Consider the following 15,626-nt stretch of genomic DNA (forward strand, 5'->3'; position numbering starts at 1 on the left):
TTGACTTTGAGGTGCTTCTGGGTTTTCCTACAGTGCTCTGTTTTTGCCTGTGCTGCCTCTCTGCCAAAAGTAACTGTTCATTGAGTGACACACTGGAATTTAAGGTGTTGGTGTGAGGCCACTATTCTACTATTCCTGACTAGACTTATGGGACCTGTTCAGGAGAGAATATTCACTAGAGGTTGCACAGTTAGCAAGTAACTGGGAACCAGAAGTCTCTGACTAGAAAACAGAGCTCTATCCTCGGGGATATGAAAACCCTCTATCCCAGGTCCAGAGACACCACCTGCTTGTGAAGGCTTTTCCCAGGGGACTAGAGTGGCTGTCAAATTTCTTGGCCCTGGCTTGTGAGAACTCAGTCACATCATCACATCAGTTTGCAGTCTGTGGCATCCAGTCCTTGAGGAATGACTTCTCAGATGCTGGGCAGAGGTAGGTGAGTCAGCTCCCCTGGTTTTGTTGAACGAGGGCTCCAGTGACAGTAACCAAAGTGATCCCATGGGTGGTAGAGCTCCAGTGAATCAGCCAGTGCTTCTGTAGAGGGCCATTTCCAAGGTCTGCAAGAAGAGAGACAGGAGTCACGTTGAGAATAATCTGGATCAATTGCCACAAGGCAGACACTACACAGAAGCACACAGCAAAACATGCACAGTGACAAACAAGCAATCCAGTTTTAGCAAATACAGGAGCATATGTGTAGACACAAACATATGAACAAATGTTATTATATGAGAACATTTATGGTAACGTACCAGTTGGCATGATTAAAGTTTTTTTCTCTCTAAATCCTTTCATTTTGTCACTCAGAAGAGAAGCTCTTAATAGTCATTCCAGGAGGAGAAGGTTTATCGTATATCCAAAAAATGGAGAACAGATGGGTTGCGGGATGGGAAGCCTGAGAGCCTGGGTAGAGAGGTTATTAAATATTCTGCCTCTGAAGATGGAAGCCAGTTACTAGGAAGAGTTCAACATAGCTGAACTGGGGAATTGAATATCTGAAAGGGGAAGAGAGGTTCAGAAAGGGAAAGGAAGAGAGAGCCTCAGAAAGTTATGATGGAGAAAACCTTAGACAACATGCATGAAAGTGCATATTAAACAGAAAAAAGTACAAAGTATATAAAAGGTGAAAATTATTGCATTAGTAGAGGTCACAATGATGGCGGCAGTTTGCAGAGAAGTAGTGACCTAGTAGAACTTTATTTTATTCTATTTTATCCTGCTGTTTCTAAGCTTATTAAATATTCTGAATTTGTCATATATTTAGAATTTCAAAGGAACTTTTAGAAAGAATATTAATAAATAAGTGGATTCTAATAACAGCAGAAATCTTGCTTGAGACCAGGAAGCAAAATACTGCAATGCTAGGATTTAAGTCCCATGAATTTGAGGACTTTGACTAAATGGCTTGTGCACACCTGCATTTGGAACAGCACCTGCGACAGCATGCTATAAATGTTTCTCTTATGGGAACTTCTGTAATATAACTGATGGGGTCAGAAAATGGTAGTAGTGGTTAAGTTTGCAGATAATTCTGAATATAGAAGGTGGGAGACTTAAGTGACTAGAAGCAGCTAGAGCATGTCACAATCTATAGGGTTTTAGGATCTTGACACAAGAGCTATATTGTATATTAAAAATAATATAATAAATAAATCCATGTGAAATTAACATCAACCCCCACCCACTAATTCTAAGTGCTATCACAAGGAGTCAATGGGATTTCTAAAATATATATACATATAAATATATATAACATATATATACATATGTAAATTTTTGAGGATGTATCTATACGTATCCTCAAACCCTTTCCCTTGGCCCCACACAGAGTCCTTCTCCCTGCTCCCTTCTCATAGCATGTGAACCACTGCTTCACAATCTCATTAATTAATCTCATTAATAATTAAGGTGAATATATTGAACCATCAGATGTTTTTCAAAACGGAAAAATATGAAGGACATTTGGTGAAAAGAAATGAATTAGAGGGGAGTTATGGTAAAGGATACCTTGTTAACTCGGTATCAGTGAGAGGAAAGAAAAACTGATTGAACTACTAAATTATTTTTAAATTGACCTGCTCTGGACAACCCCCATCACTAGCAGCAGGGTACAATATAATGTCATCTTCAATCTGATGTCAGTGATAAACTTGTAACTGATTTGGCTACATGTACGCATGCTGACTTTAATACACTTTTGACAGTGCAAGCAGATTATGGTTTTTGAATTGCAGTTGATTCATGTTACACTGAAGCTTAAAGCTTACATTCTTTTCCATTGTTCCTAACAAGATAAAACTTCTTGGATAACCACAAGAGCCTCCATTCTGGTTTTCTACCCCCTCTCATCTCATCAATTCTGTGCCTTCTTTCTCAGCCAGGTTCACGCTGACCTTCCATTCCTTCATCTTTGCCTTGTCATTCCTCACCACTCAAATCTTTTCCCATTCTTTTCCATAAACTAGAATTTTTTTTTCTCCCTGACTCACCCTTCCATGCATCTATTCTCATCCTTCTGCTGTCAATTTAGCCAAAGCTCCTCAAGAATTCATTCCCCAAAAGTAATGACCAGGTTAGTTAAGCCCCTAGTGTACAGCAACTCCTCTTTGTAATCCAGTTGCCACTTTACTTAAATGATCTGATCAGTATTGGTCCTCCTCACTAACCTATTTGACCCACAAGAGCAGGACCAGTCTGTCTAGCACCTTGAGTATTGATACTGTATACCCAGTGATTATCTAGTATTTAGGTGGACTTGAATGAAGAGATGAGTGTTTAGAACTGAAGAGTGAGGGAATGTAGAGAAGAGGAAAGTACTGAGGATGTCTCCAGGGTTTCTTTCCTGGGACAATGTGTGTATCACACCATTAAGTAGGTTGAGGAAAAAGGAAGAGGAATGGTTTCAAAGTGGAGATGATCAACTTGAAATGACGTTTATTAAATAAGATGTTAATACGTGAAAGTTATTTTGTAAGCAGCTGATGAAGCCCAGGGCTATAGTTTGCAACCCCAGAAGATGAAGATTTCACTTGCTTCTGTAATGAATTTGATTTAAAAAGAAAAAAAAAACTATTTCATCATCCAACAGATGAGAAAGGCTACCTTAGACATTAAACCTAGAAATTTTTTTTTTCATTGATAAGAGAATTACTAGAAATTTTTCATTTGCGGAGTTTGATTATGAAAAGGTTACTGAGGTTATTGGGAGTTAATTCAATGTGACGATGTTAGTGAGCAAATTCAAATTCTAACACCAAAACTAGTTTAACAATTTATGGAAACAATACAAGTTTCTAATAATGTCCTACCTAGACTCATGTGCACCTAAGCACCACATCATTTTACAGCTTGCCTCCATGCCATAGGGGAAATTACAACATAAGTAGTACACAAGGCACCAGACATCTTCAATTATTATAGTAAACTAGACTGCAGCCAACTTAGACTTATTATTTCCCATCACTATATCAGAAACTTGCTACAGAATTAATATAAACTAGATTGTTCTCAGGTTGAGGCAAGTATTTAGCCTTGATCTTGCTCTCACTTTAAAAAAGACACAGACATTGCCACTGCCACTTCCCAGGTAGTATGAAGGGATTGCCCATTTACATAACATGGCATGAAAAACAATAAAGTATAAAAGGCTCTGAAAACTATCTGGGTGAATCCAGTGTTTTTTGTTCAGCTAAGGAATGTAATGTGGTGAAGGGCACGATTTTTTAGTTGTAGGAAGGAGCATTGTTTTCTTGAAATTATATAAGAACCCCCAGTTGCATCTAAATGTTGTAATTCCATCACAAGTTCAGATCTAAGTATCAGTTGTTCAATCCTCCACTTTTTCTGAATTTTCTCCCAGATAGCATCTTCTTAATTTCTCAGGAATACTTTGCAAGAAAATATTATTGCTCAAACCACCAGACAGGTTGGGTTATTATCTCCGCCTCAATCACAGTATCACAATCTGATGATATTTTACACACACACACACACACACACACACACACACACAATCTCAGTTATTCTTTACATCCTCATTAGTAATTATAATCAACAGTGAGTATTTGCTAATTTAATATCATATGCAGTGTCTTCCTTAGAGACTGAAGGGACAAAAGAGATGGAAAGTTCAGGATTGTTGTTATTTTTACAAAATTTACACACAGATTTTCTACAGATGAGGTGAATATTTCAAAGCAAATGTATCTGTTAATTGTTCCTGATATTCCCTTTCTAGGTCTCCTCTGCTGTGTTATGGAATTAAAGAATGGACGTTCCATTTCTCCAAGAAATAGGCAACATGCTATGACAGAAGTCAGGGTCTCTCACTGGAAGCAAGAGATCTTCTGTCAGAAATGTGTCTATAACCAATTCCCACCAACATGCTTCAGATGAACAGCACACAGTTCCACCCTTCCTCCTTTCTTCTGATAGGTATCCCAGGGTTGGAAGATGTGCACGTGTGGATCGGCTTTCCTTTCTTTGCAGTATATCTGATAGCCCTGCTGGGGAACATCATTATCTTGTTTGTGATTCAGACTGAACGCAGCCTCCATCAACCAATGTTTTACTTTCTGGCCATGTTGGCCTGCACTGATTTGGGGTTGTCCACAGCCACCATCCCCAAGATGCTAGGTATTTTCTGGTTCAATCTCAGAGAGATTGTGTTTGGTGCCTGCATCACACAGATGTACACTATCCACATATGCACTGGCCTGGAATCTGTGGTGCTGACAGTCATGGCCATAGATCGCTATATTGCCATCTGCAACCCCCTAAGATACACTATGATCCTCACCAACAAGGTGATAGCCATTCTGGGCATAGTCATCATAGTGAGGACTTTGATGTTTGTGACTCCTTTCATATTTCTTATCCTGAGATTGCCTTTCTGTGGTGTCAGGATTATCCCCCATACCTACTGTGAACACATGGGTTTGGCAAAGTTAGCTTGTGCCAGTATTAGGGTCAATGTTATTTATGGCTTCATTGCTTTCTCAGTGGGATTCATTGACCTTTCAGTGATCGGATTTTCATATATTCAAATTCTCCAAGCAGTCTTCCATCTCCCATCCTGGGATACCCGGATGAAGGCACTCAGCACCTGTGGCTCCCATGTCTGTGTCATGTTGGCCTTCTACCTGCCAGCCCTCTTTTCCTTCATGACACATCGCTTTGGCCACAATGTCCCTCACTATATCCACATACTTTTGGCAAATCTGTATGTGGTTGTTCCCCCTGCCCTTAACCCTGTTATATATGGGGTCAGGACAAAACAGATACGAGAGCGAGTACTAATGATGCTTCATCCTAAAAGCCATTGACATTTATCCCCAGGAGTATCTTCCACAGTAGTCCAATCAGGAAATAATGAGATCACACCAGAAGTAAACACTGGAAATATTTGTGTTAAACTTCCCCAGTAAGTCAATAATGAGATCATATATAGCAGGAACATTTTTGTTTTAACTCCTCTGACATTCCCATACAAGCCAATCACATTATGTGTCCCTCCATTGCCCACAACTCCAGTAAACCCATTGAAAGGCATAGCACAGAGATTCCACAACCATCTCTCTACTATGATCCATGAAGAGTACAAAATAATGTTCATGTTTAAACCTATTGGTATCTCAAAATTCCTGAAGGGAGTAAGAGGTTTTGCAAAAACTTGTTGCAGCAACAAGTACCTTGAACAACTTCCTCCCACCTGGAGATTCTATCCATTCACATTCACAAGGTCAAGTTTATGAGTAGGAAAATGATGTGGAATTTCTTGTAAACCAACCAGAATACAGTGGCCAGAGAAATTAACTGACAGTCTTAAATTATACATATACATTCAGGTACTGGACTTATCTAGAAGTTTGACCAGAGAATTACAGTGAAAACTCTTTGAACATCAATATCCCTGTCCATAAAATGTTATAAAATAATATTAATTAAGTACTAGGAACTTGAAAATACTGTAGCGAAAATCTTCCAGCTTGTAAAACATTAAAAGATTTGGAAAAAGAGTACATACTAAGGTAGTGTTGTTGTGCTTTCTGGCATTGCTTCTAGATTTAGCTTACTAAATCCAGATCCAGTGCACAGTCCCTAGTCCCGCAATTGGTCCTGTTTGTAGTCCTCTCAGCCCTTACCTTCAGAGACACCACCAGTCAGGAGGACTGAAGCCCTGACTAGTTTAATGGCCTCTATCTGGGCTTGAGGGATCAGAGAAAACCTTTGCCTCACAGTCCTCCTTGAGATGAGCTTTGGGAGAGTGCAATGGTGGCTACTGCAAGAGCATAAAGTTATTCTCACTAAGGTGTGGAAGCTAAATAAGAGCATTGACTCGTTGGGTATTCTAGGAGCTGCAAAAACATGAAACTGACTTCTAATTGGAAATAAGACCCTGGTTGAAACTCAGGTTGCATTGAGCAGAAATATACAGAGAATGGGCTAAGGTGACAGTGATGTAAACTGAAAGAGGAGAAAGCAAAATTTGAAGAAATGAAACAAAGACACAAAGAAAAAAATGGTCAGGAAATCTGTTTTTTTCCCCAGTGCTGGGGATCCAACCCAGGACTTCCCATACACCAGGCAAGCACTGATCCTTAGCCCTTAATTTTCTAAATATAAAGTTTGAAATACCAGAACAAAGAGCTCAAAAGACTAAAATGATAACAAAACAAAAAATGAAGATGACAAAAGAGTCATTTCAAATTGCCTTCCAAATAAATATCAAGCCAATATAGCTTTTTAAAATTTTTTTTTATTGTTACATATGAATTACTCTGAATAGTGGGTTTCATCGTGGCATATTCATACATGTACATATCATAAATTGAGTTTCCTATACTATATTAAATGTTCCACAGAACTGAAAAATTCAAAAACTAGCAAACTCAGTTTCAAATATTAAATTATCCTTGTGGCAAAATCAGAAAATTAAACCAGAAAAAAAACAAAAAAACACAGAAGAACTTAAATAGAGAAAAATTTTTCAACAGAAAAAGATACATAGGTTAACCCCACATATGAATATAGATAAAATTATAAATTTGACATCAATTTGCTTGTATATATTTTAATTAACTTTTAAATTAATTACCACCTTATAATTATAGATATTTTTGGAGTACAGTGTGATATTTCATACATGTGTAGATTTTCTAATGATCAGATCAGACTGATATATCCAAAATCTTATTTATCATTTCTTTTGTGTTGGGAACATTCAATACCCTCTCTACTAGCTATTTTGAAATATACAATTACTTGCTGTCAGCCATAGTTACTTACTGTGCCAGAGATCATGAGACATTATACCTTCTGTACAATTGGACACTTGTACCTTTTAATTATCCTCTATCTCCCCCTATCCTCCACCCTTCCCAGACTCTGCTAACCACTATTCTACTCTCTATTTCTATTAGGTCAATGTTTTTATCTTCACATTTAAGGAAGAGTATATGGTATTTGTCTTTCTGCACCTGGGTTTATTTCATTTAATGGGTGTCCTCAAATTGCTGCCAATGACAGGATGTCATGATTTTAATGGCCGAATAACATTCCTTTGTGTATTTATAACACCTTTGCTCTGTCCATCCACTCACCAATGAACAATTCGTTTTATTCATACCTTGGATATTGTGAATACTACTGCAATAAACATATGAGTCCAAATATCTCTTCAACATACAGATTTCCTCACCTTTGGATATGTATGCAGTTGTGAGAATTACTGTATCCTGTGGTAATTTTCTGAAGAATTTCCATACTGTTTTCTATAATGGCTCTACTAATGTATGGTCCCATCAAATGAGTTATCAGATTTTCCTTCTCTGCTGTCTATTTGTCATTCTAATTGGAGTGAGATAATATTTCATGGTGGTTTTGATTTTTATACGAATTGTTTAAAATTAAGTTTTTCCCTATTACAAAACCAAATGAAAACAGCTGGACAGACTGTGGAATGTCTGAATTTAAAAGTTAGCTACCCAATATGTGCAGAGTTGACTTTGAGGGGAATTAAGGGATAATTTCAAGAAGCTAGCCAATAGTCCACAGGAAATGAACCTCGGCTATAGAGGCCCATAGGCAACAATTTTTTTAAGATGCTCTGAGCCAAGGAAATTATTTTTTATAAAATTAACACAAAACCAGCAATTATATGTACATGTGCTCCAAAGACTGGGCACTGATTTGAGATTAATATCCATGGGCAGTTTTGTATAATAGGCTCCAAGTTGAGTAGCAGCATACATTTAGTTATTGCTCATTAGCATTTTCCCCAAAAACATACTGAGAAGCCTAGTTTTTGGGTTTAGTAGTAATAATAATAAAAATAACACAACAACATTGAACCTCCAACAAGAACCTCTAAGGGCTTTACAAACATGCTCATATTTTTTTCTTCCAGTAAATAAACAAATTAGAAATATAATATTTTAATAATTTATGCAATTTGTCAAGTGGCAGACATGGAAGCAAAATTCTGTCCTGCCCAAATTCTAGCCTTGGATCCTTGGTTACAAGGAAGGAGACTAGTCAGAAAAAAGAAATCATTACCACAAGTTCAGAGATATATTTTACCTGCAGGTACTAATGGAGTAAATTATGATAAAGTTAAGAATAAGCAATCTTTCTGGATGCACACACAAGTTGGGATCCAATAAAATGACTTAAGATACACATGTGGATATGAGGGATAATGAGCATAGTGGGAAGAGGGAAGGGTTTAAAAAGGGAGGAAAACCCAAGGTCCATAAAAAGAACAAGTTTACAACTCCCTACCAAAATTCTGTTACTTTGTTACTTTTGCTCTTGCAATAATTTTTTTTGCTTGCTTTAAAAAAAAAAAGAATGTGTCAAAAGAACAAGAATAGGACTCCCTGAAAATTTCACTGAAGTGGTTTTTTCCCTAGATACAGAAAAATTAAGAAGCTTTTTGGAGTGTATTATAATTACTATGAGCTATCAGTGTAGGAGGACACATGGTTGCATTTGTATGCAATGTGCCTACTCTTTATCAGTACCTTTCTGGAAAATTGGAACTTGGTGCCCACAGGCATTTGCACTAGAACCTTCTTGACTTCAGGTTTTGCTTGTGTGCAAACAATCACTACTTTTATTTCCTAAGTATCACGTCTTCCTCATTCAACTGGTGCAAGGTGATCAACTCAGACTCTCCCTAACACCTTCAGTGGCAATAGTGACTCTGCCTTGTGAAGGATAAGACATCAAGAGCTAAGAGCATAGAGGAGAGATTTCTCCCCTGAGAATAAGAAAATGCTGGACTCCTGATTCTTCAGCCTCTTCAGGGCCAGCAAGTCTACCTTTCTCTGGAGAAGCAGAAGCAGCTGAATTTAAACATCAGTTCTCCTTTCTGAGAAGCAGAGTATAGAATATTGAATCAGATTCAGAAACATTTTTTTTTCAGTTGCAATCTTTTTTTTTTAATTTGTTTTAATTAGTTACACATGACAGTACAATGATCTTGACATATCTTGAATCAGATGGGATATAATTTCTCATTTTTCTGAGTGTACAGGTTGCAGAATTATATTGGTCATGTAGTCACGTATATACCCACAGCAATAATAATGTCTATTTTATTCTGCTGTCCTTTCATTTCCCCCTTCCCCTCCCCACATTAAGGAACATTTTTGCCTGACAGAGTTTGGCAACATGGGGATATGAAGACATCAAGTTACCACTATGATGTTAGACACCTGCCTAGAACAGGGGTTGTGGTGTGATGAGAGCTTGGCTTGCAACTGGGAAAGCTTGTGGTTGAAGGCTGAGGATCAGGTTTGAAAGCAAGTAGAGAAGAGCCCTTGACCAGAAAATTGTCCAACTACCCTGAGGAAGCTCTGCTATGAGAGATCCCAAGTTAGTCCTATGGAGAAGGCTCAGAGAAAGGCCTATGCCTAGCCATTCTGCTGTGTTTGAGCCATTCCAACCCAGGAGCCAGAAATGTAAGTAAAGAAGCCATATTGGGCACTCCATCTACAGTAGATGCCCTGGGGTCCTAGAATGTAACTCAGGGTTACATGGTGCAAGGTGATCAACTCAGACTCTCCTTAACACATTGTTTTTAAAAAAAATTGTGGGAAAACAGAAGAAACCGAAGAAGGTGAAAGAATGTGACTGGGAGAAATTAAGCAACTAGGATGAAGAGGATTAAAAAGGCAAAAGACGGAGAGGAAAGGACATGAGGATGAAGTGGGGTAGATGTTCACTGTAAACTCCTGATCCCCACCTCACCCCAGAAACAGCAGAAGCTGAAGGAAGAAGGAGCTTTGGATGCCCAAACTATAGTCCTTGTTTCTCTGAAGGAGGCTCAATAGTATAGAACCAGATTGTCTTGGAAGAATATGTACAGAGCAGAAGGCTGGTGTCAGAGCAGGGATTACACTCACTGAATCAGTTACAATAAACCCATTTCCAGATTCAAGATAATGAAATCACACAAGATATGGTAACCTGACTGGCTTGCTACTTTGGGCGATCATCTTTTTATATCAGCCAAAACAAGTGGTGATAAAAGGTAAAGTTTAAAATTCCCATAGACTTCAGCTTCTAGCTAAGATGGAGTAAGAGGAACTGAATTCACATTGATAACTGGAAACAAAAGAGCAATCAAAACTGAGTGAGATATATTAAGTAATGGTTCTAATACACCAGACATCATGCAAGTGAGAACAGGAACCCTGCAGTATGGGAAACAAGTGATACAGTTGCTCCAGTTTGCTGCCTTGACCCAGTTCCCAGGCTACCATGAGGGAAGAGGGATGGACCCCAGGTGGAATTCAGTGGAGTCCCTGAATTGAAGAGATCTAGTTGGAAGTATATAAAGAAGAATAAAGCTACAGTTAACAGGGCAGAGTTCTGGCGAAGAAAGAGCTGCACACAGAGAGAATGGTCACAATCTGCAAAGGATCATCCAGTGATGAGTGTAACAAATGAGGAAGCTACATGAGGTAAGGGGAGAAACTACTGTACCCAAAGGATTAAAAAAGAGAGTATTCAGCTCTCACATGGGCCTAAAGAATAGCCATTCTACCAGTCAGAAAATGAAAAAAAAAAAAACATAATTCATGAGGCTTCAATCAGAATACTCAAAGGAATCTTTCTTCAGTTCTGAATCAAAACTAGTTCTAGACCAAAATTTGTTCTGGTTTGTGCTAACAGAGTCCCAAAATGTCAAATTGTTTCCAAGTAACTTACATGCATTCAGAGAAAAGATTAAGAATATTTGCAGAATTAAAACTAAATTAAATATAGTATCTAAGCAAAATCTAAAATGTGTGATATATAATAAAAATTTTCTAGAAATGAACGTAAGTAGAAAATACAACCACAAATAGGATGAGGAAGGAAATTAATTGGTCAAAATTAGCAAATTAGAAAACAAAAACATTTAGTCATTAAAACTGAATCCCATATATTCAAAAACACTAAGTAGAGTCATAGAAGACATTCAGAAGACAAGGAAAACTTCCAAAGATGAAAAAGTAGATTGATGGAATCAAGGGTAGATTATTACTGCATAAAGAAAAAAAGTTGGATTTGCATCATTACATTGAAAGTTTCCTGCCGAATAAATTGTAGCATACATTATAATTTTTATGGCATTTTTAATGATCCATGATAAATGCCATGAGGAGTTAACTTTGATTTATTGAATTGAATAGGCTGTACCTATCTAATAAGCATGTGCCAGAAGCCTAGAGAACTTCTGAAGGAGTATTTTGAATATGCAAAAGGTGCTGAATGTGCACATGTAAATGAGCATGAATATACATAGATGAGTAAATAAACTTTGTACCCAGGAGACCACCTGTTGCACAGTATCGGGCTAAATTACCAGGAGAGCATTCAGAAAGAAAGAAAATCACTTTATTTTTTCATCCACCTGCCTAACCTAGGAGGACCTTTTAGACCCAGGGGAAGGGGAATTGAGAAGTTCAAAAAAGGTAGTGTCCCTGAGCATCTAGAGTATAATTATGTGCAGATACCTCTGGAACCAACCAGAGCCTCAATTCCTGTGAACCTGACCACATGCTTCATCTCTTCTGTAAGTGACTCTTGGTACAGGATGCTGTACTGAGTTTAACCAGAAGACAAGACACCTATCTCAATCTGTTTTTCTTTCCTGAGTCAGTACTGCTGAAGTAGTCTGAAAAGGGAGAAATACAGACCATCTCCTCATCAGGTTAGGAGGCACAAGTGGGGGTCTGTGCTCTGGGACCTTCTCTATTTGTCCACCTCTAGAAACTTTGTAGCACCAGAAATATAAAAGCTGGAATTTGTCCAAAGGAGATTAATAGCAGGTAGAAGAACTAGGAAGTGCATCATCTGGAACCCAGTTAAGAAAATTTGGAGATTTCAGCTACAAATATAGAAATTTAGGGGTTGTAAGAAAAAGAATCTGCCTGTAAAAATCTTTGAGCATTGAGTAGAAATTACATTTGGTCTATGTAATTTCAGAGGCAGGGGACAAAGACCACAGCTGGGTGGCAGTAAGAAACTAGTAGTTGAGCAAATTTCAGCATAACCCAATCAATTGGTAAAAGCTATTACTGCCAAAATCATAAAATTGTACTCAGAAAAGCAAGGAGCTACCTATCACTATCTTCACTCAATAGTATCTGGAACTACATGTGTAGAGATGCCTTCCATGCCTGAGTTTTATCCAACTAGGTGATCCCTCCAACAACGTTTCCACTTCTTAAAACAAGGCTTCCCTGGTGCCATGCTGTGGGCCTGTCATGCAGCCTGGGGAAGGACTTGGGCTTCAAGAACTTTGATTTGATTTTAGACTTTCAGCTTCCATGGCTTCCTCATGCTGTCCCTGGCTGGAAACAGAAAACACAAGATCTTAGTCCTCGTCACCAGTTCGGCCTCTTGCAAATGATTAGTGACATCCCGGGTAAAGCATATTTCATTTTTTATAAGATTGATGGGCAAGCATATTTTCATGGAATTATTGGAAAGGCCTAAAGGGGTTCTGGAAATTAATTATATCCAACCTCTGTGTAAAGTGGGATTAGGATTAGAATAGTACAGCATGGTTGCCTACCAATCCAGATTGCAAACCAAGATCAAAAGAGGAGGGGAGGCAAAAGGACAAGTGCTTTGCTTCTAGGGCTGAGTAAGTCATTCAGAGCTTTTTAGATGACTTATGAGTGAAGAACATGCAGAAATGTTCAGAGAAAGGAGAATTGAATGAATGGGAGACAAAATAAACTTGTATTTCTTATTTTGCCTTCAGAAATGCCATGCTAGGCTAAAAATAATTAAGGGACAAAACAACAACAACAACAACAATCCCACATATTTCTTCCCCAAGATTCTCCACAAATATGGCTGAATTCCCAGTCCTTCCATTTGACTTGGACTTCTATTTCTTACACATTTGAATCCTATCAGTTAAACCATAGAAAAAGCATAATATCACTGAATCTGAACTTGCACAGTGAAAGACAGATGGCTAAAGCAGTGAACTTACCCTACCTACTTCAGAGCATTGTGAGTCACAAATGAAACACTTTGTTTAAAATTGATTTTTGGACTTGTGAAAGTCATTGTTAATATACTCTATTATTAGCAAGAGAAAAAGAATTGGGAGATTTTCTAAGTATCAGGCAGGAAAGCTACATTTGTCAGACTGTCTTGGGGAAGCAGAGGTGAAATGGGGAGACCAGGGAAGGAATGTCCATCCTCCCTCCACGTACAGCAGCCAGTATCACTAAAAGTCTCCCAAATGAGAAGAATCTGAGATGAACTAGCTGACAGGATTGGAATGGCATTTAGGGGAAAAAGAAATACATAACTGGACAAATGTACTATTTGAATCTCTTGAAAAAGGTATGCCTCTAGTAATGTGTCAATATCACACAGTTTGGGGTCTACAGTATAATTACAACTTCCTTGTCACCCTGAATCCACCTCAAACTATCCCTTCTTTAAAAGATTCCATTTTTTAAATGATTAGTTACATCATGGTTGAAGTATATTTCCTTCTTTGTAAGATTGATGGGCAAGCACATTTTCATGGAATTATTTGCAAGACTGAAGGGGTTCTGGAAATTAATTGTATCCAACCTTCTGTGTAAAGTGGGATTAGGATTAGAACAGTACAGCATGGTTGCCTACCAATCTGGATCTTGAGCTCTCAGTTCCTTATTTATAAGATATATTTGATAATCCTTGATAATAAGATATATTTTACTAGATATTGATGATTAAATGTTATAAAGTTCTAGAATATTTGAACACACTTCCCAGGAAATAGTAAGGGTTCCAAAAATAATTATATAATTTTATGTTATATTGGTGAGCCTAATGAAAAAGAAACAGGACAGTTCTTAAATATTCAATGGAAAAGAGTTCTGAATCCACAAAATAACACCTTAATAGAGATTTCTGTTCCGGTAAACAGACTTAAGTACAAAGGACTATATGATTTGAAAGGCCAGACTAATACTTTTGCCAAGCTGCAGCATTCTTTGGGATCTCCTTAACAAATTTATGTACAATTTTTTTTCTCCAGCCTATCCCTCAGGTCAGAGTTAGCCATCGCTCTTGCACATATAATTATTGTTGTTCATGTAGTTTGTTCTCATTAGTACACATCAGCCTCCAGAATCATTTTAGTTTTATTCCTTCACAGTAAGAGTGTTTCTTATTTAATTTGTGACACTGGCACCTAATGGAATGCCAGGGAAAAGACTAAATAAAAAGAAGCAATATTGAACTACTGTCTGGAGGATGAGAAACAGTATATGGATCATTAGATTCAAGATTTAAAAAAGGAGCATGAAAAAGGTATGGAAGGCTGAAAAGGTGGGCTCTAGCACCCCTGCACCATTACAATCACCAGATTTCCACTTGTTCAATGACACTTAGTGCTCCCTTGTAACTGTGTGAAATTGCTCATTCACTCTAAACTTGTTTCTTACAGAGATTAGCTATTCTCCAAATATGAAGATCCATCTAAGAAGCAGATGGGGGGGGGCAATTATGTGGTAGGGTCCATTTTTCCAAATAAAAGTGACCTCTTAGAAAATTGGAAGTTAACTTTATTTTTAGTATATAATAAATGCAAAATCTCTAATTAAATCAAAATAAATTCAACTAAAATCTCATAATGCAAATTGCATGGGAACTAGGGACATTTATCTGTGCCCCTTTTATGTCAGGCTCTACTAGGCGTACTGTGAGAGTTAAATTGCAGATATGATAGTTTATGTGGCTATGAAAAAGAAAACAGGAAAAATTTATAGATACAAATTGAGAATCTCATTTGTCCCCAAAGTGCTTCCTAAGTAATTTTTTTCTTAAGTTTTTGAAAGTACCCAACAATTCTTTTGAAAGCATAAATTGAGTAAATCAAGCCCATAATAAATCACATTATCTCAGTCCTCTGCACTGTTTAATGTAATAGGAGTAACCCAACTAGCATGGCATTATGGATAAACAGACAAATAACAATGGCCTGGATATACTGCCACAAGTTGTGAACTACACTAAAGGAAAACCCAATCAATGGAGAAAACAAGTCAAGTTAAAAAACAAAAATAAACCAAAACAATCAGGAATATAAATCATATCTCAATAATAACCCTGAATGT

The 15,626-nt window shown here is 37.6% G+C and overlaps 1 protein-coding gene across 1 annotated transcript; it reads left to right on the plus strand.

Moving 5' to 3' along the window:
* The first annotated feature begins 4,382 nt into the window (after positions 1-4,382).
* Positions 4,383-5,324, plus strand: LOC143391423 (olfactory receptor 52E5). Its single transcript, XM_076844126.1, has one exon. It carries the CDS (start codon positions 4,383-4,385, stop codon positions 5,322-5,324), a length of 942 nt encoding a protein of 313 aa, XP_076700241.1.
* Positions 5,325-15,626: the final 10,302 nt, after the last annotated feature.

Source organism: Callospermophilus lateralis, chromosome 2 (assembly GCF_048772815.1).
Source record: "Callospermophilus lateralis isolate mCalLat2 chromosome 2, mCalLat2.hap1, whole genome shotgun sequence".
NCBI lineage: Eukaryota > Metazoa > Chordata > Mammalia > Rodentia > Sciuridae > Callospermophilus > Callospermophilus lateralis.

What these genes read in the sequence shown, in the direction of transcription:
- LOC143391423 (XM_076844126.1), top strand. Translation starts at nt 4,383, where the DNA reads ATGCTTCAGATGAACAGCACACAGTTCCACCCTTCCTCCTTTCTTCTG.